Below are 20,399 nucleotides of genomic sequence, written 5' to 3' on the forward strand. Positions count from 1 at the left end.
CGGAGACGGTTAAAGAGGCACTAAATATTCCGAAACGCAGACGGCGAAGACTTGATCCCGAACAACGAAAAAGGAGATGAGCTGCGCTCAACATAATTGAGAAAAAATGATGCGAAGGGGTGGGTGGGGTGCGAAAGGACTGATCAACGGGGGGATGAAGAAGTCGGTCGATATACGTTTAGGTGGGACTTGAATGGCATGAGTGTACAAACTTCACGCTATCGCTCGTGGTCAGTGAAACCAGCGCAGATTTCGGGTCAATTATCTCCCAGTTTGCATTGCGCCAGGGGCGGCTGCGGCCACGCACGGGCTGTTGACGCAGAGCTCGCGAACGGAACGTCAGATGTAATTCGCGTCAGCACGAGCACGCGTTTTAAAATGGCTGCCACCTCGTGCAACAGTGCTTTTGTGCTCCTAACGGTAACAGCATCCCTAGTTAGAGCATTTTTCATCGACGGCGGAGATGTCAGCAAATCTGGGCGTTGCTTTTGTGGTAAGTAAATAATTCTACATTTATTTATTATTTATTTTATTTTATTTTTTATTTTTTTGCAAGATTGCGGGTGAATAAATCAACAAAAACACAAAAGTCAAAGTACCGCTAGGTTAAGAAAATTCTTACTCGTTCACTTTCCAGACTGCCGCACACTGAATGAGGTTCGCTTTTTCACATTTTGACCATGCTTACCATAATTTTTTTTCTGAAAATTAAAACTGGAATTAGTTCAGTTCTATTCCATCATTCCCCTTTCCCATAGATACCCAAGGAAAGCACCGATCACCTAAGACTTTCAGCATGTTGTGCTCTCATCTGTATTTCTGTCCAACGCACTTTCGTTTCCTCTCAAGATTTTTCGATGAAAGAGAAACGTCCAAAGAGATCTTGCTCCAAACGGCCAATGCGCCAATGACCCTCAAATTTGAGTGTCTGATCTTCGTTATCTTTTTAACTTGATGAACTTCATTCAATCGCCACCATTAATAGGTCTTTTTGTCTTTCTTCTTCTTAGTTTATTATTAGGGAGAAAGGACAGTAAGGATAGACTGATTACAGAAGGTATTTCTGAAAGAGATAGGTTTTAAAGCCCCGACCGGAAAACATGTAGCATCCCCGCTGTACAGAGAGACAGAGGCAGGACATTCCAAATACTTGGAAATTCTTCTGTTTGATATGTGGGACAGACAAAACAACCAGTGTGGGCAGAGAGAAGGGACATGCCAGGTTGGTATAGAGACAAAAATTTATTCGGGTAAGGTCATAAACAACACGATATCCAAGCGTGGCGATCTTGAATTCAAGGTTTTACCCAGTCTTCAGATGGTTCAGGAAATATTTCATGGTGATGAAAGTGAAATTTTTAAGCCTCTTTACCGAATCTAAAGTCCCTTGTTTCCAAAGACAGATGCCAGAATTAGAAAAAAAATCCTCCAGATGGTTCGCGAAATAATTCAAGCTGATGGCAGTAAAATTTGTAAGCCTCTTTGTCGAATATAAATTCCCTTGAGCCCAAAGACAGATGCTGGAATAAAAAAAGTTACAGGGCAGCAGTATCTATGCAATTATCTCAGGGACCTCTTTTGGCGGATTTTCGAAAAAATCGAGAAAAATAAACTAGAGAGATATCGTGGAGGAGGAAATTACAAGGGAAACAAGTTGTAATCTTAGTGTTCTTCGTGAAGATTAGATTCATGAAATGTCATGGAAGGGGGGCAAAACAGAACCAAAAAAGTCAACTAAAGCACCAACGGTCACTGATTAGTGGCTGTGTTTGGTTTGGTGGATGACTCGTCTTTCCTCTGCCTGAATCAGTCTTGGGCGGATTCACAGAAGCAAGACTGATGTCCTAAGTCGCTGGACTTCTTTCAGTAAAGACCCCGAGCAGAAAAGGCAACCAGCAGCGCCGACAGCTTTGTAATAACAAAATTACTTCAAGGAAATTCATGAAGAACAGATGGACTTGGTCTAACAAATGATTATTTTCGAAGTCTGTGTATTTATCATTTTATATTTTGTTTCATGGGCTGAAAATCATTTCTTTTACTGACAATTATGGGTGAAAATATGACAAGAAAATTTCTATATCTTGGCAAATTAGTCATATATAACACCGTTCATTCTCAGTCAAAACTCGGACATGTTCAAAACTTTAAAAAAAAAAACCTTGAATATGAACTCTTTTAAAAATATATTCTTATCTAGTCTTTTACCAGTGTTTCATCGGGATATCACCTGTCACTTTGTATAGAATTCCAAAGTGGGCAGTACTGTGTATATGTCTAATTAAGGACGATTTCTGATATATGAATATATGTTGGGGTTGTATTTTTAATTTTATAGGTACACGTTCTCGTCTTAACTGTTGTTTTATCAAAAGCGACATATTTTTCTAGTAGATTATTCCAATCACCAATCTAAAACAATCTATTTTGCGCGTGCGCTTTAGCAGAATTTACTGAAGCCACCACGCAGCCATCTTACCACTCCTTATGTCATAATAACCGGTGCATTGAGCTCGCGTCCACCGGGAGAAATGTGCTTCACAAAAATTATTATTACAAAAACTGACACTTACCTCTTCAGATTTGATAAGTAGTCCAAGGAAAGAAGAAGAACGCATATTTGATACTTTGTGAAAATGCGAAAATACAGTCGCAGTGCATTCCAAATACTCAGTCTCGCCCACAGACTTCTATGATATGAGTAAGTCTGTAGTCTCGCCTGATGAGCATCAATATGTGGCTAGTCGGCTTCTAGCAGAGTCAGCCAAGTTCTATCCATTAATTTCAGATTATTCTTACAATAATAAATCAGCAGCGCGTATGTTTTTAGAACATGGTCGACAGTGACCCCTATCAAATGAACGGCCGACAATAACCCCTCTCACCCGTCTAACCTCAAGTAGGGAGTGCATGATCGACTTTACTCCCCCTCTACCACTCGCTCTTTTAATTCAGTGAGGCCACTGCCTCACTGTGCTTTCATCGAGCACAAATGGAATTTCTTTTCGAAGCGGATTCAACGTTTGTAGACCCATTCTTCTTGTCCGCTCAACCCGCTACCTCTCTTTTCTTTCGCTGCCCCTGTCAACACTATAAATGGCAGGCAACCCACAGCAAGACTTAATGCCTAGAACATGGTGACTTCAAGGAATCCTCTGCCATTTACAAATCCACTTGTTGCCGGCGTGTTCCTAACAAATTCTTTCCACAAAATGGTGTCAGAGAATGTCCTCGAAGACGTGGTCAGTGGACAAGATAGTAGATGTCTCTGTTTACTGCTACTGTTATCCTTAAAACTAGCAGATGAATAAAATCCCGACAAAATGCGCCGTGTTAGGTATCTTTAATAAAACAACAAGCATATTTTCAAATATGTTTATGAGTATATAATGCAACAAAAATATGCATACGAATCTGTGCCAGAGCTTGTTTGGTTCTAAGGGCGAGGATGCTGAGGGGAGGAGAAAGTTCGTGCAGACATCTTGGAAGCGGGTGATGAGACTGCATTAGGGTGAGCATCATTCATCAGTCAAAGACTTTCGCGCCACACGCAAGCACACAGGCACAGTTAGCGATGTTCTCACATAAAACGAACTTTGGCACTCTGCAAACACTGGTCATTAATTCCTACCCAGTCGTACAGACTTCATTCAAATCCACTCCGACCAAACGAAAAGAAAGAAGCCTCACCCTATGATTACAAATGATGAGGCATCAATACAGCAACTCTACAGATGGAGGTACATTAATCTTTGGACACACTTCTGACCCTAAAATGAAATTTGAACAGATGCAGAAATCGGATCAAAGCTATATAACAAAAGAAAGTAAGGAAGTAAGAAAGAACAAAAATTCACATTTTTCTTTCTCGTTTTTTATCTCTTTTTTTCAGAAAGAAAGTTGTATTATTTCTTGTTCTTTCTTGACGCTGACATTAGAAAAAAAAACCAAATAGCCTTTTTGTTATCTTGCCTGCATCCCAGCTTATCATCATAGTGCTGAAGATCGTTAATAAGTTTCTTCACCTCTACAGTGAGATGTCATTGCTCTTTGTGAGACGCCCTGGAGGAATGTGAGTTTCTGATGAATATATTCATGAACTACAATGATGCGTTCCTCGTCAGTCTGCCTCGGTTTGGTGGGCAAGCGGAATAGGCATTCAGAAGCGGCATCTGAGTCCACTTTCCTTCCCAGTTTCACAGAATTTTTTCTTGATGTTCCCTCTAGTAAGTTTCTTATGGCCTACTATAGATTCAGTTTTGGTTAGGGCTGTCCATCCTTGATTTGGGTTTGTTTTGTCATTTGTTTTTTTTTTTTTTTGCTTGTGTATTTTGTGTTTTGTTCTTGTTAAGGTGTTTTGTATTTGGTTTGGTTTTATTTTCAACTTTCTATCCTGTGTAATTACATTGATAGTAGGTAAAAGAATATTTTACGCAGGCACGCACACACACAAACATGAGGGAAAGAGAGAGAGAGAAAGAGAAGCCACTTTGTGGTTTGCACACAACTTTAGGTTATAGCCTCGCAGCAGAACTATTAAACAAAAAGTTTAGATGAATCCCTTAGGCAAGAAAGCAGAAGGGAGATAAAGGTTTTTAGCGTTTTACTATGCTGGATCTTATCATACTGTTTAAAATAGTGAATTAAACAGCCCTTATTAACAGTTCAGTAAAAATACTGAATAGTTCAGCGGTTCAGCAACTAAATACCTTTAACAATTATTATTCAGTCACTGTATCACCTGAACATGTAGAATTCTTGCATATTCTTCTCTTAATGTTACAAAATCCCCATTGTGCCTTTGGTTTACATGACAGTGTCCGGATAATTATAAATACCCTTATTATCTGTTATATTCCTTAATGTTTTTTACAAGAAAAGAACATCATTCGGGGACAGACGCTTATAAAATGAAGATGGTCAGAAGAAAAGGTGTTTCCGACACACTTGTTTTCTAATCTCCCCTTCCCTAACCTCTTGGGTAATCAGATTCAAGGTTTTGAAGCATATAGGGATAATGTTTGTAGGATGCGTGAAGAAAGGTAATGCATCCGTCCGGCACCCCTCTCCTCTCCTGTCGCAGAAAAATAGCAAACCGCGCTGTGGACTGAGTTGCCAAGGTTCTCTGGACGCCGGAGACTATGGCCATTGCTTTGTTCCTGGCTCATGTCTGTGTCTGCTTCCTCACGAAGACATGTCCGTGAATCCGGGGGCCTTTTATCTCGACAGTCACAGGGGCTGATTTATTCATTGGGAGGATGGCCCAGCTCTTCTTTGAACGGCGCTTGGAGAGTACGTGCTGGACACTAAAGTCTTAGGTTACGAACATCTTCAGCCTTGCTTACGATCTCAGCACAACAGATGCACATACATTCACACGCAGGAACACACACACAAACACACACACACACATCTAAGGCCCACATTTCCCCCTTCTCCCCACACTCCCACGAAGTCGAGACATTGTTCCTATGGTGGGAGAGTATTAGTTCGGTTTCTCCAGTTGCCATACTCTACGAAGATTATCCACCTTCCCTCTTCCTCCTAGAATGTTTCCAGGCGCGGAGGGTGCATTAATAAATCGTTACATTCTTTGCTTTGAGCAGAAACTAACGGAAAGAACCCCAAAGGATTCTAATATAGTTCGTGGGCGTTGCAAAAGCAGTGAGAGATAATGAAATCGGCCGCAGGTTCCGTCAGGAAAAAGATGTATTATCTCTCCTGAAGTTTTCTTGAATGCTTCTCATTCTTGTATTTCCATCTGCTTCTGCTTGATATCAATGCAGACAGTGCTTTAATTTGTCTTTGTTAATTTTGTCAATTTTGTGTACATACACATCTGTATGTCATCTATATCTCACATGTCAGAAACCAAAAGCGTCTTAACTTGTTGTGAACCTTGGTCTCGGCATCCAGTCAGCCATTCATCGATACACGTGCGTGGTTGGACTGGTAACCAAGTGCTTTAGGAGGTTTGTGGGCAGAAAGGTAGCTAAGGGAGATGTGCAGCGCCTTCATAAACTCAAGCGTTAAGAAAAGTGTTGTCTCTAACATCTCAGCATCCTAGGTCAGAAACGTGAGGGTTTTCTTTCTTTCTTTCTTTCTTTTTTTTTTTTTTAGGGTTCACAGAGTCTGTTAGTGAAAAATTATTTAAGACATAATTTGTATTGAGATGTAATCAAATAAGATATCAAATATACTTCATGCACAACGACATACATACAGGCGCATTTAGTACATACTAACAGTTTTGATACACCCTTTCAACACCTTTCTTAGTAATATTTTGACGAAAGGGTACATTCAAGTAAAGAACTTTTTGAGAGGGATGGGGGTGTATGGCTGGCGTTAGTGTTGGGGGTAGGGGGTGTGACGACAGAAGCAATGGAGGCATGAATCAGCAAGCCGAGCATGGTACATGTCTGACGGGAAAATAGTTTGGGCCAGAGTTGAGTTGATCTTCTAACAACTCTGTTTAAATGAGTGATCCTTCCTTCGATATTTTGTGCGTGTGCGTGTGCGTGTACACTCATGTGTGTGTGTGTGTGGGAAAATGAGAGAGAGAGAGTGTGTTAGTATGTGTGAGAGAGTGGGTTTCGAAGGTGAAGGCGAGACTGGAGGACACAATGGCAGCGCGTCTCTTAGGGCCAAGAGAATTTCAACTAAATTTGTCATAAAATATAACCTTTTTAGAGTTATCCATCCAGCTAACTTGCTCAGTGATCCCCATACCTTCACAACCCTTCCAATCCTCACACGGCCTCTTGTAAACAAATTGGTCAAGCAAGCAGGAACAGAGCAAAGCCCATATCGCTATACAACGTTCATTTGGCCGTCTCCCGAGACTCGCAAGCTACCAGTAAAATATTCAGACTTTTTTTCTTCCCTTTCTTGTGCATACCATTCTTTACCTCGTCTATTCCTCGCCGCGGAACCAATAGATTTTATTGTAGGTACCGGGGCTCGCCTATCATGCAGATGAGAAAGGGAAGACCAACGAGTACAATAAAACCCCAGGGACGCTCATTTGTCGGGGACTCTTTGTGGGATTCTGAAAGGCGAGCAACACAGTTCAAATCACTAATAAAAGTCAAATAAATTTACGAGCGTCAAATAAAATTCCTAAAAAAAAAAAAACAACTTCTAGTAGCCATTGAACATAAACTCGCACACATATGCTGTTGCCTCACAAGGTTAGGATCGGGTGCACTGTGCGAGTGTTGAGAGCTATCTTGTCCAAGTGCTACAGACCCTGGAGTATATGTGTGCATCTGCTGGGACATCGAGGAATGAAGGACAATTTCTTGCAAGGCTTGCACGTCTGTCTGCATTATTTCCACCACTCGGAAAAGCCACTGCTGTTCTGTTCGCATTTCTCCACAAAAAACGCAGTAAGGTTGCAGGAGCCTGGGAACCGGTGCGAAGGGATCCAGTCTCGGGAGAGTGGCCTCAGTCACAATATTTAATGTCTGGCGCTTGTCTTTGACTGGGAGTCGAGAGTGTCCGAGCCAATAACTCTGGGACAGTGATAGCGCCCGCCTTCTCCAGTTACTGTTTGTCGACAGCTGCCAGGAGCTGCTCTGCTATTGTCAGAGTGCCGTCCCTTCGCACCGGAAGTGCCCATAGTGCACAGTGTGACGTCACACAAAGGGAGGCTGTGAGCCGCTTGATGTTGGATCCTTGCTCAGGGTCAAGCATTCGAAAAAATATTAAAACTGGATTAATGTTTCGCAGACGTCAGCTTGAAAAAAAAAATTTTAATCGATCTTAATTTTGAAACGTGAATTAACACTTTTTTCGAAAGACATTATTGCATTCTCTGTAGTTCTGTCTATCAAGCCGAAGAAAAGAAATGATAAACTGCAAGTGGAATGTCTCTTCGTGTTGTTTTTAATGCTTTAAATGAGAACATCGCTTTACGCCAAAATTTGGAGTAGAGATTTTTCTTTTACTCATTTTTATCACGGTGGATCTGTATTTTCCAACGTTTTAGATAAAGTTTCCTTTTGAAACAAAGCCAAGAACTCATTCACCTTCGTCCATCCCGGTAATGTTAAATTAAAACAACTTTCAGCACTAAGATGCTATTAAGACGAAAGTGGCTGTCTCTACTGAATCCTACTCAAGCTTTCTCGCTTGTCCTGTCAACTCTCGTCGCCCACACGATGATGCCAACATTAGCCAGCGCAGACGAGCTGCAGGACCTGCCTGACGAGCAGCGACTGTTGGCCAAACTGCTGCATAACTACAACAGCAACGTCCGGCCAGTCATCAACTCCAGCCACAGCGTGGAAGTCGTCTTTGGATTCTCGCTCATCCAGATCATGGACATGGTTAGTCTTCTTTTTTATCATCATCATCCATCATCCATCCACCCATTATCCACTCACCATCCATCCACTCATCCGTCCACAACCCCCCATCCATCCACCCACCATCGTCCACCAACATTCATCATCATCCACCATCAATAACAATCATCATCAATCACTACCACTACCCATATATGCATGTAAGCATTAATTCACTATTTAATACGCACCTACAAATCGTTTTCATAACTCTTTCAACACCTTTCCTAGTAATATTTTGACTAAACGGGACATACATATTGCATGTGTGTAAATAAGTGACATTGGACACTACGTACGAGAATTTTCATTTTACTATGTTTATTTATTTATTTTATTTTATTTTATTTGTTTAGGACGAGAAGAACCAAGTTTTGACAATCAACGCATGGCTCGAATCAGTAAGTTCCAGCCAGGACATCTTCATTTTTGTTATAACTAATACAATTTAAGCTAAAACTCATACTCGGTAGACCTTAAGTTATTCGATCGCTCCACTGACAAACTTTCATAAAAATGTGGTCAGAAGACTACTTTTTCTTTCCGAAAGGCCGTTTTATGACTTAAATGCCTGCTCTTGCCGTTAGTTGTCGCCGACTACGAAATGCGGAGGTAGCGTGTGAGTCTGCCAAGATTTACTGCTGACAGATTCGGTTCGCCAAGGGAAAAAAATAAATGGCAGCAGCTTTGCGGAACCTGCTGGAGCCGAATTGAAATAATACAGCTGACTGCAGGAACGACAAAGGGAAAGAAAAAAGAAAAATAGGATAAACTGGATTAGTCTTCCGTGATTCGGATGCTGGACTGGAAAAAATGCGAACCACTTTTCACCCCGAAAGAATGAAAAAAAAGTTTGAAATGAACAGGGCAATGCCTTCAAATTTAGACGGTTCAATGAAACAGGAAGAAATTTTGTAGATAGCAGGAAAATCCGAGAAAATTGTGTTATTTCCTCCCCAAAACAAGCTTAAGCAGAAAATGCTGAACTAGACGCAGTCTCTGGTCTATTACACAAGTTTGCTAAAAATGTAGGCTACTTTTGGGTGGAAATGTCATTGTCTGATCTCTAACACAGCTGAATAGTTAATGGGCGTCTTCTTCCTCTTCTTCACCTTCTCTTCCTTCTTCTTCCTTATTAGCTGGTCAAACGTATTAAATCACACATTTCTTTTCTGTAGAAACGGATCCAATTCAAGCGCAAATACATGCAAATACACAAAAAAACATTCAGACTCTCTCCCCTGTTTCTCTAAAAACCTAAATGTTGACTTCAGAATCGCTGAGAGAGTGAGTGAGAAAGACCACCACAGTTGCTAGTCTACTTAAATAAATAGCGGGTTTCCTCCAAACCACAGAGGCTCTGTAAACAGCAAGATTAGCACAACAACACATTCACATACAGATAATCTTTTTTCGTGTAAGTCAAGGCGAACTTGGCCACACATTCATTTTTAAAGATTCCTGAAAAAAGTTTTCACATGGCGGTTACATAAAAGAACTTTTCCAAACGTTGGTCAATACTTCATGCAGAATTTAAAGAGTGGCATTAAGAAAAAGTTTGGCTTTGGCCGAGTTCGCTGTACTGTGCACGGGGTGGGATCGTTTAAAATGAAGGCAGTGGTGCGAGTGAACAAACGTGGGATTACTAAAGGTTTTTTGCGTCCATTTCAGACATGGCGGGACCCGAGGATGCAATGGCGGCCCGAGGAGTACAACAACCTCCGCGTCTTTCGTCTGCCTTCCAAGTTCATCTGGCTGCCTGACATCGTCCTCTACAACAAGTAAATTTAAATCTTTTCTCGCGATCACGGCAATGGTGCATGACGACGACGACGACGACGACGAGGAGGAGGAGGAGGAGGAGGAGGAGGAGGAAAGGCGACCAAGAGGACAGAATGTCCGCACTAGTGTTGCTGACTATGTGTTTTGTATGGTTTGATTTCTTTGTCAACTTTAATCGTGCTAGGTTCCTTCTGCCATGATGAGTTTATTGCAGACTTTGTGCTTTTTATCTGTCTCAAATATCCTCAGGCTTGGCCATGACGACAGCTTTATGTTAGCTGCTGTTTATTTAATGTTTAACAGACTGATGTCTCTCCATGATATTATGGTGTTTTTCGCTGATATACTGATGTCTGCCTATGGTATGATAATGTTTGTCTCTGACATGTTATGTTTGTCCTTCAAATGTTGATGTTTGTCTCTGGCATGCTAATGTTTTTCTTTCATATACTGATGTTCACCTCTGACGAACTAATGTTTACCTTGTTTCACCCAGTGCTGACGATTACACAAACGGCTTCATGCCATGCAACGTCATGATTTTCCCAGACGGCACTGTTTCCTGGCCACCACCTGCAAAACTTCGCAGTTCTTGTCAGGTGTGTACATTAAATGGCCGATTCCACCAAGAATACAGTCTCTTCCTTTAGTTATCGAAAACAAAAGCCTCATTGTTACTTTCATTATGTTTCCCTTCGCTGTTTTTCAAAAATGTACTCTCTCCCTTCCCCAAAACCCCTTCTAGGATTCAATCTCTTTTACTTTTTCCTCAAAATTCCGTCTGTTCATCGTGTTTTCTTAGAATACATTTTCTTTTATTGTTCCCAAGAATACATTCTCTTATGTTCTTATGAACATTGCGTCAAAAAAAAAAAAACCCAAAAAAAAAAACCCCTTAGTAGCTTATAAAATACGAGATTTGTTTCCCTTTCGTATCGTCACCTCTCATGCCATATTTCTGGAAAAAAACAGGTGGACATCACTTACTTTCCCTTCGACTGGCAGCGCTGCACGCTGAAATTTGGTTCGTGGTCTTACGACAAGGCCCAGGTGGACTTGCTGAACAAGACCTCGGTGGTTGAAGTCACAAACTATGTCACGAATGGCGAGTGGACACTGCACAAGTACGATATCATCCGTAACGAAGTAGGTCGCCATCTTAACATTTGCATTATCTTCCCAACTTTTAGGAATCTGAGACAGTGGGCGCGTCACTGGTCACATACCCTAATTTTTTTTTTTTAATTGGTCTGTATATAGCCTGGCTAGAAGATGTGCTCGTTGTTTTTAAATATAGTTTATCCAGATCACTAACTAGCTATAAGGAAGATTGATTTAGCTAAAACAAATTTAGCTAAAAAAAGATTTGTTTTTAAAATTTATTCTTAGAAAAGATAATGAACTGTTGTTATTTGCTCTTCTAAGCACCGCTTGACAACTTCTTTAAACAGAAATTTGTAAAATAAGTATCTTTCTACAAACTGATTTCTGTAGACTGCCTGTCATGTACAATATTAAATTTCAATTTAATCTTATCTCCAGTTGGAGGGAGGGGCAGCGTGAAGAGAAAGAAAAAGAAACACCTGCTGGTCCTTCTGTTTCAGGTGGTGTACCCTATTAGCGATGCGGTGTACCCAGACGTGACAATAGTCTTGGTGATCCAGCGGCGGATCTTGTATTACGTGCTGAATATTATGTTCCCTTGTTTCTGGCTGAACATCCTCAGTGTCCTTACCTTCTGCCTGCCGGTGGACTCTGGCGAGAAGATCACGCTGAGCATCACGGTACTCTTGTCCTACTCTGTCTTCATGCTGCTTGTTGCCGACACCATGCCGCCCACGTCTGAAGCCGTGCCGCTCATTGGTGAGTACAGCAAGCGTCTTGCCTGCAATTATTGGTTTTCTTGTGGATATTTAATTATTTGGCCTTTTCTGTTGGTACATGTGTGTTATCTTAGAGTATTATTTGTGACTTCTTTCCCTCCTCATGCCTCCCAACCACCTTATATGGCAGTGACACTTCTTTTACTCCCCATTCTCAGTTCCCCCCAAAACAGGCAATTCTTATCGCAGTCGTAACACAACGGATTTATGTACTTGTGTTGTAAACAGGTGTACGGAGATGTAGCCGGTAGGAGCAATAGGAATGTACCAGGCTATTTCATTTAGGTTAGCATAAACACACTCTATGATGTTCGCATAACGAAGCGTTTCTCGTATAGTCTATCCTTAATTAAACGACTGTAGACGTATTTCCAGTATTTATATTCTTCAACTGTGTACCTGCATGCGTTTGTGTTTCCCTTCCTTTTTTTCAGTGCTTTATCTAACTGTTTCGATGTCGATGAGCTCTCTGTCAGTGATCGTTACTGTTTTCGTCGAAAAACTCCACTACTGTATTCCAGGACAGAAGAAGCTTCCACATTGGGCGAAGGTATGTGCGTTATTAGGTGAATACGTTTGTTTTGTTAGAAAATAATGTAAAGTGCAGACGAGTATTAGCAATCTGTGTTAAAATGTAAACATTCTTGTTGTATGCATGACATGGGTATCTTGGAATGAAAACCTGAACAATATTTGGAAAAATGTAACATGAGCTTTCACGCATCAGTGACATTTTTTGAAGCTGTCCGGTGGTGCAACGGGTAGCGCCTGTCACCAATACAGTGAGGAATTTTTGCCCTGGGTTCAGTTCTATTCTTGGGCACGGTGTTTTTTCTCTGCATGTGGCATCTGTTTACAGCGCTGACTGCCTTGCCAGGATATAGACTTAGTTGCTGGCTCGGTGTTAAACACCAATTTCTCCAACCCCTACAACTGTATTTCAGGTACTGGTCCTCAACTGGATGGCACGCCTGGTTGGATGCGCGTACATGCAGACCTGGAAAAGGAACCGCAAGACAAGGTCCTCTACGCATGCACCCGAAATTATGGTCACACCTTCCTCAGCTACAGCCACTTTCAAACGCAGCGATTCTGCCGCCGATCCAGAACTCTCTGTGAAACTGCTAGGCGACAGATTGGCGTCGGCAACCAAACATGTTCTCGGCAACAAAACTGCTAACAATTCCAGTTCGTCACGAGCAACCTTATCAGGTATCATGTAATAGTTTTGTTTCAAACCAAAGCTTTTTTTTTTTTGTTTCGTTTGGGAGGGGAAGTGGACTAGACAGTCTCCAGTCACAATAACAGCCAGGTTCTCTTTTTATTTCTCCGTTACCTACTAAGACTTGACCTTTCAGACACAACTGTATTCTAGGACACTGACCCAAGCACCTGCAAACATATCTACAAACAATGATAAAGGAACACAACAGACTGAAATACAAGGCAGAAACAGAATACTGCACAAAGGGATGCCACAACGACACAACTTAGGTATAACCGCAAGGGTTGAACTGACCACTTTTAAATCGCCTGTCACAAATTACAAATGATATAAACTTAATATACGGCACCACAAAAAAAAATAATAAATAAATAATCGGAGATGAATTTAACATAGTCCCAATGTTTCTGTCAGTTTTAGGTGACGAAAACCTCAGCCTGGATGTCCGCTCTCCTAGCCGCAAGAGCTCCTTCAACGTCGGGGACTGGGGTCCCTCCTGCCCTTCCCCCGACCTGCGCTTGGCCAACGCTTCGCCGCAGCGCCTGTCCTCGGGGTCAGAGAGCATTCGCTTGAGTGTGTACGAACGCGCCAGCACGGGTATGGAGGACCTCCTCCGTTACCTCAAGGCCATCGTGGAGCGCGCGCAGGGCGAGGACGAGATGGATGTCATCAACAACGAGTGGAAGCACACGGCAATGGTGATCGACAGATTCATGTTCTGGATCTTCATGCTCATCACACTGGTCTCCACCTTCGTCGTCGTCGTTCTAGTGCCAGCTTCCAAGTACCAGGAGGAGACGAAGGGCATTTAGTGCGTTGAACGTTCTCTGCTGATGAGCAGAACTCTCTAAAAACAACAACAAAAAACAAATAAACAAACAAACAAAACAACGTACACAGCGAAACAAGGGCACAATGTCCTTTGACCCATGCAGTGACCTGCTGAAAGTTTTACTCCTTCAGCATGACATCATCAGCAAGTCAAGCAGAAACTAAGCATTCAGTACAGTAGGATATTCTTTTTCTTGAAATACCGTAGTATTAGTCTTCAGCGGAGGAAAAGCCGAGGCAGGGAGGCAGGGTAATGCTGTTTTAGGTCGCACCAGTAAAGACACTCCATTGGTAAAGACACTCCATTGCTGGTGATGGCTTACTTGGGGCTTTACTTCTGATAGCTTTGCAACTGTAACCTTTTATTCTTGTTTCCACTACAGGAGAAGAGAGACTTTAAAAATAACTGCTAGAAATCTCAAACATTTACTTTCATTTCACATCTGTATCACTTATTTAATCGACATGATTGCCCTTGGCCTAAGTATCAATCAGTCCAACTTTCTTCAAGGGGGTAACTCAATATTAATCTGTGATATATATATATGTCTGTTTTTCCATTGTGTGAATAAATAATCTTGTAAAAGATGCCTTTACTTCCGCTGATCGACCAGTGCGTGGTTATGTGGTCAGTCCTGAACCCCACCCCATGATCAATGTGTGAAGTGGGACCAGAGAGTATAGATATCTTTACCATTTGACTGGACAACGGTCAGTCTTAGAGAAAACAGTGTTCCGTGAATTATACATCCCTGGTTTTTCACTGTCGTCGACTTTCGCCACTGTAAAACACCCACAACGACATTTACCTGTCAATGGTGACGTTAAAACTCAGGACCCTTCTTTTTTGCTACTTTTCTGTTGGTTTGGTGCATATATTCTTGTATGATTAACGAGAAAAAATAGTGCCCCATAATGGCAAACTCTGAGAACAACTGTTATGTTAGGACGACATTAGGGAAGGGTCAGCAACTACTAGGGAAAAGAATGTTTTACAAGACAGCAATGAGAACTAAGGCATAGTTGAATATTTCAGTCATGTCTTGTGCAGCGAAGATAGACCTAATGCATGGTCATTTTCAGCTATGGTTTAAAAAAAGTTATATTTTCTTTACAATGTAAAACCAAAAATTCAGTTTCCCTAGAACTCATTGATATTTTTCATATCTGACGAAAAACTCTCTCATGAAACACACACACATAAATATTAACATTCAACATTCAAATCTAACTTTGTTTAATTTCATTTTCAAATTCTACAAAACAATCATAACCACTATTGACCCAGGAAAGGGGAAAACTCATCTGATGCTCGACTTATTGGTGACTGAATGGTGACTGGAGGGAACTATTCAAATGAATGTTGATCATATTTCAACACTGACCAAAAAAGTGGGCTTTTTATAGTTGGTTTCTTGCTTTAATAAAATATTATGAATGACTGATGATGATAAATAGTCAACAGCTTCTTTGTGACACCACTGCACTTTATGTCCGAGGTATACATCAGTGGTTTAAATGGGGCAGTCCGATTGCATAAGGGTTATCGCCTGTCACTTGTACAGTGAGGATTAGCTGTCCTGGGTTCAGATCTTGTCTCAGACATACTGTTCTTTCTCTGCATGTGGCATCTGTTTACCAAGCTGGCTGCTTTGCTGTGATATAGCTTTAGCTGACGATTTGCCACAAAACACCAATTCCCCCTCCCGTACCCCATAGTTTAAATAACACAATTTCAAATCATGTTGTCCACTGCTGTCACATACCACTTGTCCCCAGTCAACAAAAAGTTAAATTAACAATACAGATCAAAACATAAATACATCTACTACATTCTTCAATAATAACAAAGACAAACATATTTATGTCCCTATCTATTTAACAACTGAGGTATCACAGTACAGAAAATAAAAGTATAAAAAAATATTTTACTCTGTACCCATTCACATGCTACATGTATATTTACATCAATTTCTTGTTTTCAGAAACGACTGTGCACCACAGAACCAGCCAATGCCCTCTTTATAGCAAGAATGGTATCAGTGCTTTCCTCTTTTTAGGATAGTCTTCAAACTTCTTTTGATACCACCTGAAAGAAATAACAAGCCAAATAAACATACCCTTAACAAATAATGGAATTTCCAATGTTTAAACTAAAAATTATGATTCCATGCACACAGTTCATTTATGAATACTTCAAACTTATTGGTCTTGTATACTAGCTTCAGTGCTGCGGAACTGACCCTATAACAAGTGGTTACATTTAAACCATAATCTTTTGCATCTGTAGGTTGGAGCATATATGTATTCCGTAAAAATAATAATAATGTGCAATTTATCTCACTCTAAATCCCACTCAAATTTGAGCATGCAGTAAACTGGATCAATGTGTAGTAAATGAATGAACAGAAAGATAAGGAATGATAAGTACAAAAGACAGAAAAGACACAATGGTAGAAGACAGTACTGACAAAGATCTAAAAGGTAATCACTGATGGAATATCAGCAAGACAGACTAATAAGGAGATATAAAAGGGGGATGGGTGGAAAGAGAGCGAAAACAGCAACAGTGTGGAAAGAGAAAGGAAACACTAATAGTGTTTAGGAGTAGTGCTCAAGGAAAAAAGCTAGGCCTTGTTGCACTATAGCTTTAATGCGCATTCAGCAAATCCTGAGCAGTAAAATTTTCTATACAAGAATCTACTATTCTTAAAATTCTGGATAGAAAATAAAACACATTTTAATTAATGAGAAATATAACAATACATTAAACAGAATTACAACTGATGGTTGTTATTAAAATACAATTTCTTTATAAATGAAAGAGTCAGACTGGTCAGGACAAACTATCTTTTTCTACCATTTATTGAAGCAATGCATGATGATGTGGACATATTCTCACCGGTGATGATGACAAGCACGTTGTCCAGTGTTGCACAAAGTGAAGACAAAAAAGGCAAAGGCAGGTAGGGTATTATTCATTATTGCAAATCCAAACCATTCTAAAATCTCTCCAAAGAAATTTGCTCCAGACACATATTCAAACATTCCACCTGTCAGCAAAAAATGAACAACTAGGAAACAGTTAATTTTAATGTTGGTGGAGGGTTGTTATGATGATCCCTTCCTGACACTTCAACCAATCCAAATATCACCAAAACATATTAGCCTGTCACATCAAATCATTTTAAACTATGGTATGTTGCAGGCACACACACACACACACACAAAATATATGTACAGACACCCACATTTCCTATGAGATGGAAGCTTTCTGGGACATGCTGATGATACAAAACTATGCTTCATACCCTGCTGCTGTTTGTTGACTTGTTCTTAAAGTAGTGATTAGCATATAGAAAAAAAACTTACCATGAGGGATCTTGTACTCGGTTTCACTACCTCTACGCAAGTTTCGTAGGATGTGATCAGAATGAATGTTGATTGCAAACCCAGAAAGAAATAACAACAAACCTGTTACAGAAAAAAACACAGATTATTTTGTCAGTGGTGTACACTTACAAAATATATTATCCTTGTAAAACCTGCTCTTCAAGAGCTTACTCTTACTCATGCAGTCATACACTTTAGTTTAACCACATACTCTGTCACTAAACCAATTTAATCTAAATTTACTGGCTGTATTTCTCAAATATTTTTTTAAACTGCCAGTAAGTACACATGTACAATGGCTGTTATGCAAAGTAATCTTAAAAATTAATTCTGGTTTCAATATATAATACAAAATACACAAACAGTTTTTCTTATCCCAGAGAGGTTATGTAGCAGAATGGTTTATGCGGTCAATGGTAGGGAAGGTTGCCTGCTTGGGCTTATAGCTGGAAAAATACCCATGTCCACCCTGCAGCTGTTTTGCAGAATTGGATACCAATGTTTTATTAGAAAAGGACAAGGCGACAGAAGAGGAGATTTAACCCATGCCCTACAGACTAGTATGCCCACCAAATTATAAGTTCAATGCACTCTAATATTTATATGCAAAAAAATTCACAATTCAGCTGTTGTGTTCATGTACCTGCATAAAACTGTGCATCACAAACATTCTGAAAATCTGCAAATTTGAGCAGATAACCTCCTTGCAGGTATCCATTTGCAACACAAAACATAACAGCCGACACAAATGCTGCCAATGAAGTTGGTTTTCCACCTCTAATAAGGAATGGAAATATAAAGGTTCTGAAATAACAGAAGAGAAAACCAAAGTTAAAGCAAAAATCAATCTGATATTTGGAGAATATCTTACAAGATGACAAACTAAATACAAGCATTTACATTGCAATCAATATGGTAGTTAATTTAAGCCAATAATTTACAGGCTATTTAGTAAAACTACACCTCTCAAATACAGCTGCATGATAAGGCTAATGCAATATGATGACTGAAAAGATCTGTGGTGTAGGAAGCAGAGGACAAGGGTCAGCCACCCCTCAAAAAAAAAAATACTGATGGGGCAAGAATGTGAACGTCATTCCGTCACAATGAAGTCAACCCCCTTTCCCCAACACACACAAACAAAGCTGAACATCTTCCTACACCACCGGGAATATACAATTTTACTTTATTTTTAATTTCTTTCTTAAAAAAAAAAAAGATAACTGAGACTGATGATTAAACTCAAAAAAGTGGCATGAAACATTTCTGTGTATACATATCTACATTAATTTCTGTAACAGAGTTGGCCTTGTATATTATTTTATGTTGGCAAAATTATCACCTGCACGTTATTATATTTGAATATTATATTTCATACTCCTACATTTCATGTCCAATACACGTCTTGTTTTATGTTCAAATGCCAACGTTATGTCTTGCGTAAATCTGTCGGCTGAAAACGATCAGTAGGCGAACTATCGCTCGGTATCTTGCCGAATTCCGCTTAGTCGAAGCACTTACCTCTGAATATAATGGAAAATAAACAATCCTAAAGCTACTTTGTTCTTCCATTCACCAGCTCTTGGACACTCGGTAAAGCATAGTATATACAATGGCATCAGAAGCGATGGAAGCTCTTGAAGAAACCATGCTAGCCTGACTGGAATGAGTGGACCCCATCCTGGCCGCGAATAACGCCCATAAGGGGCACTAACATATCCAAGAATACAGACGACAAAAACAGATAGAACTATGAATGTATAACTCAGAAGATTCATGAATCTAGCTTCATCCTGCCACGCATTCTGCAAGTAGCCAAACATCATGCCTTTATGAATCTCGCTTGTTTCTACATTAACTGCAAGTACAGACCGCAATTTGACACGGAATGCACCGCTACAGATGCTATAGTACCGCGGTCAAGTTCGTACTTATGTAACACTGAGGTCAGCAGAGGTCGACCAATCAGAATTTTTCTTTCTCCGCGTTTTTCAGCGCCGCAAGCGGTTGGCCTCAATGCGAGGTGAGGGATGGGGTAGTAGATTTGGCAGTTTACCCCGAAGCCTTCAACAACATCTCACCTCTCACGGCTAGGAAGTCAGCACTGTTAACAGCTGCTACATGCAGAGAATAAACAGCGTGCCAAAAGGCAAATAACAAGTGTTGCGCCCCGTTTGTGTTCTACAAGCCTGACGAGAGGTGGGGTGGGATGCTGTACCAGTGGCTGTAAAGGGGGCACGGCCTTGATCAGATTTTTTTCTTTTCTTTTAAAGAAAAGTTGACATAACAGGCTGCCTTCCTCACTCTGGAGATTTTTTTCTATGGAGTCGGGTGCTATAAAAATATACAGTCAAATCTCCCTACTATGCCACCCCACTACTATGCCATTCTCGGTATTATGCCACTTTTGCTCGGTCCCGACTATAAATTCAATGTAAAAAAAAATTTATTATGCCACCCCTACTCTCGCTACTATGCCACTTTTGTGTGACTGTTAAAAGACACAAGTTGTAAAATTCCGCGCAGTGCTCGACTATTATACTCTATGGTAGTGTGGGACATCGGTGTTAGTGGGGATGGAACATAGCACGCACACAGGGAGGGTGGAGGCTGGCAATGTGGGGGGGGGGGGTCGCTGGCCGGGTGACAGCTACGTGACAGAGGGAAGGTGTGAGGGAGTCGACTAGCGACAGGATGCAGGTGCGCGGATGTGGTTGGGAGGGGTGGAGGATGAAGAGGTGAGGGGGAGAATGAGAGGAGACAGCTAGTGAAGCCGACGATTCTTGAGAGCTTTGGACCAGACTTGGGCAAAGGCCTCCTGTTTCTGACCGACCCGCCCGCCAGTATATATACTATACATACAGTATTGAGTTAACTATATTAGTCCGGCCCTCTAAAACCATCCCAATTTCTCATGCGGCCCCTTGGGAAAAT

At 40.8% G+C, this 20,399-nt stretch overlaps 2 protein-coding genes across 5 annotated transcripts; one reads left to right on the plus strand and one right to left on the minus strand.

Annotated features, from left to right (window-relative positions):
- Nucleotides 1-71: 71 nt before the first annotated feature.
- Nucleotides 72-14,088, plus strand: LOC112554451 (neuronal acetylcholine receptor subunit alpha-10-like). Of its 2 annotated transcripts, none has more exons than XM_025222230.1 (10): nt 72-493; nt 8,182-8,333; nt 8,708-8,752; nt 10,023-10,132; nt 10,630-10,732; nt 11,106-11,279; nt 11,738-11,996; nt 12,451-12,566; nt 12,961-13,228; nt 13,656-14,088. In XM_025222230.1, the coding sequence occupies exons 1-10, from the start codon at nt 199-201 to the stop codon at nt 14,051-14,053; spliced, it is 1,920 nt and encodes a 639-aa protein (XP_025078015.1). In that variant the 5' UTR covers nt 72-198; the 3' UTR covers nt 14,054-14,088. The 2 variants fall into 2 exon arrangements, with proteins under 2 accessions (XP_025078015.1, XP_025078016.1); XM_025222231.1 differs by having other exon boundaries at nt 104-493; nt 8,075-8,333.
- Nucleotides 13,957-19,390, minus strand: LOC112554453 (3-oxo-5-alpha-steroid 4-dehydrogenase 1-like). Of its 3 annotated transcripts, XR_003097240.1 has the most exons (6): nt 18,987-19,390; nt 18,109-18,269; nt 17,445-17,546; nt 16,975-17,125; nt 16,039-16,161; nt 13,957-14,088 (listed from the first exon to the last, which is right to left on the minus strand). XR_003097240.1 is itself a non-coding variant. In XM_025222232.1 (5 exons), exons 1-5 carry the CDS (start codon nt 19,289-19,291, stop codon nt 16,095-16,097), a joined length of 786 nt encoding a protein of 261 aa, XP_025078017.1. In that variant the 5' UTR covers nt 19,292-19,390; the 3' UTR covers nt 15,293-16,094. The 3 variants fall into 3 exon arrangements, 2 of the variants coding, with proteins under 2 accessions (XP_025078017.1, XP_025078018.1); XM_025222232.1 differs by lacking the exon at nt 13,957-14,088 and having other exon boundaries at nt 15,293-16,161; XM_025222233.1 differs by lacking the exons at nt 13,957-14,088; nt 17,445-17,546 and having other exon boundaries at nt 15,293-16,161.
- Between the last annotated feature and the right edge of the window lie 1,009 nt (nt 19,391-20,399).

This window comes from Pomacea canaliculata, linkage group LG13 (genome assembly GCF_003073045.1).
Source record: "Pomacea canaliculata isolate SZHN2017 linkage group LG13, ASM307304v1, whole genome shotgun sequence".
NCBI classification, from domain to species: domain Eukaryota; kingdom Metazoa; phylum Mollusca; class Gastropoda; order Architaenioglossa; family Ampullariidae; genus Pomacea; species Pomacea canaliculata.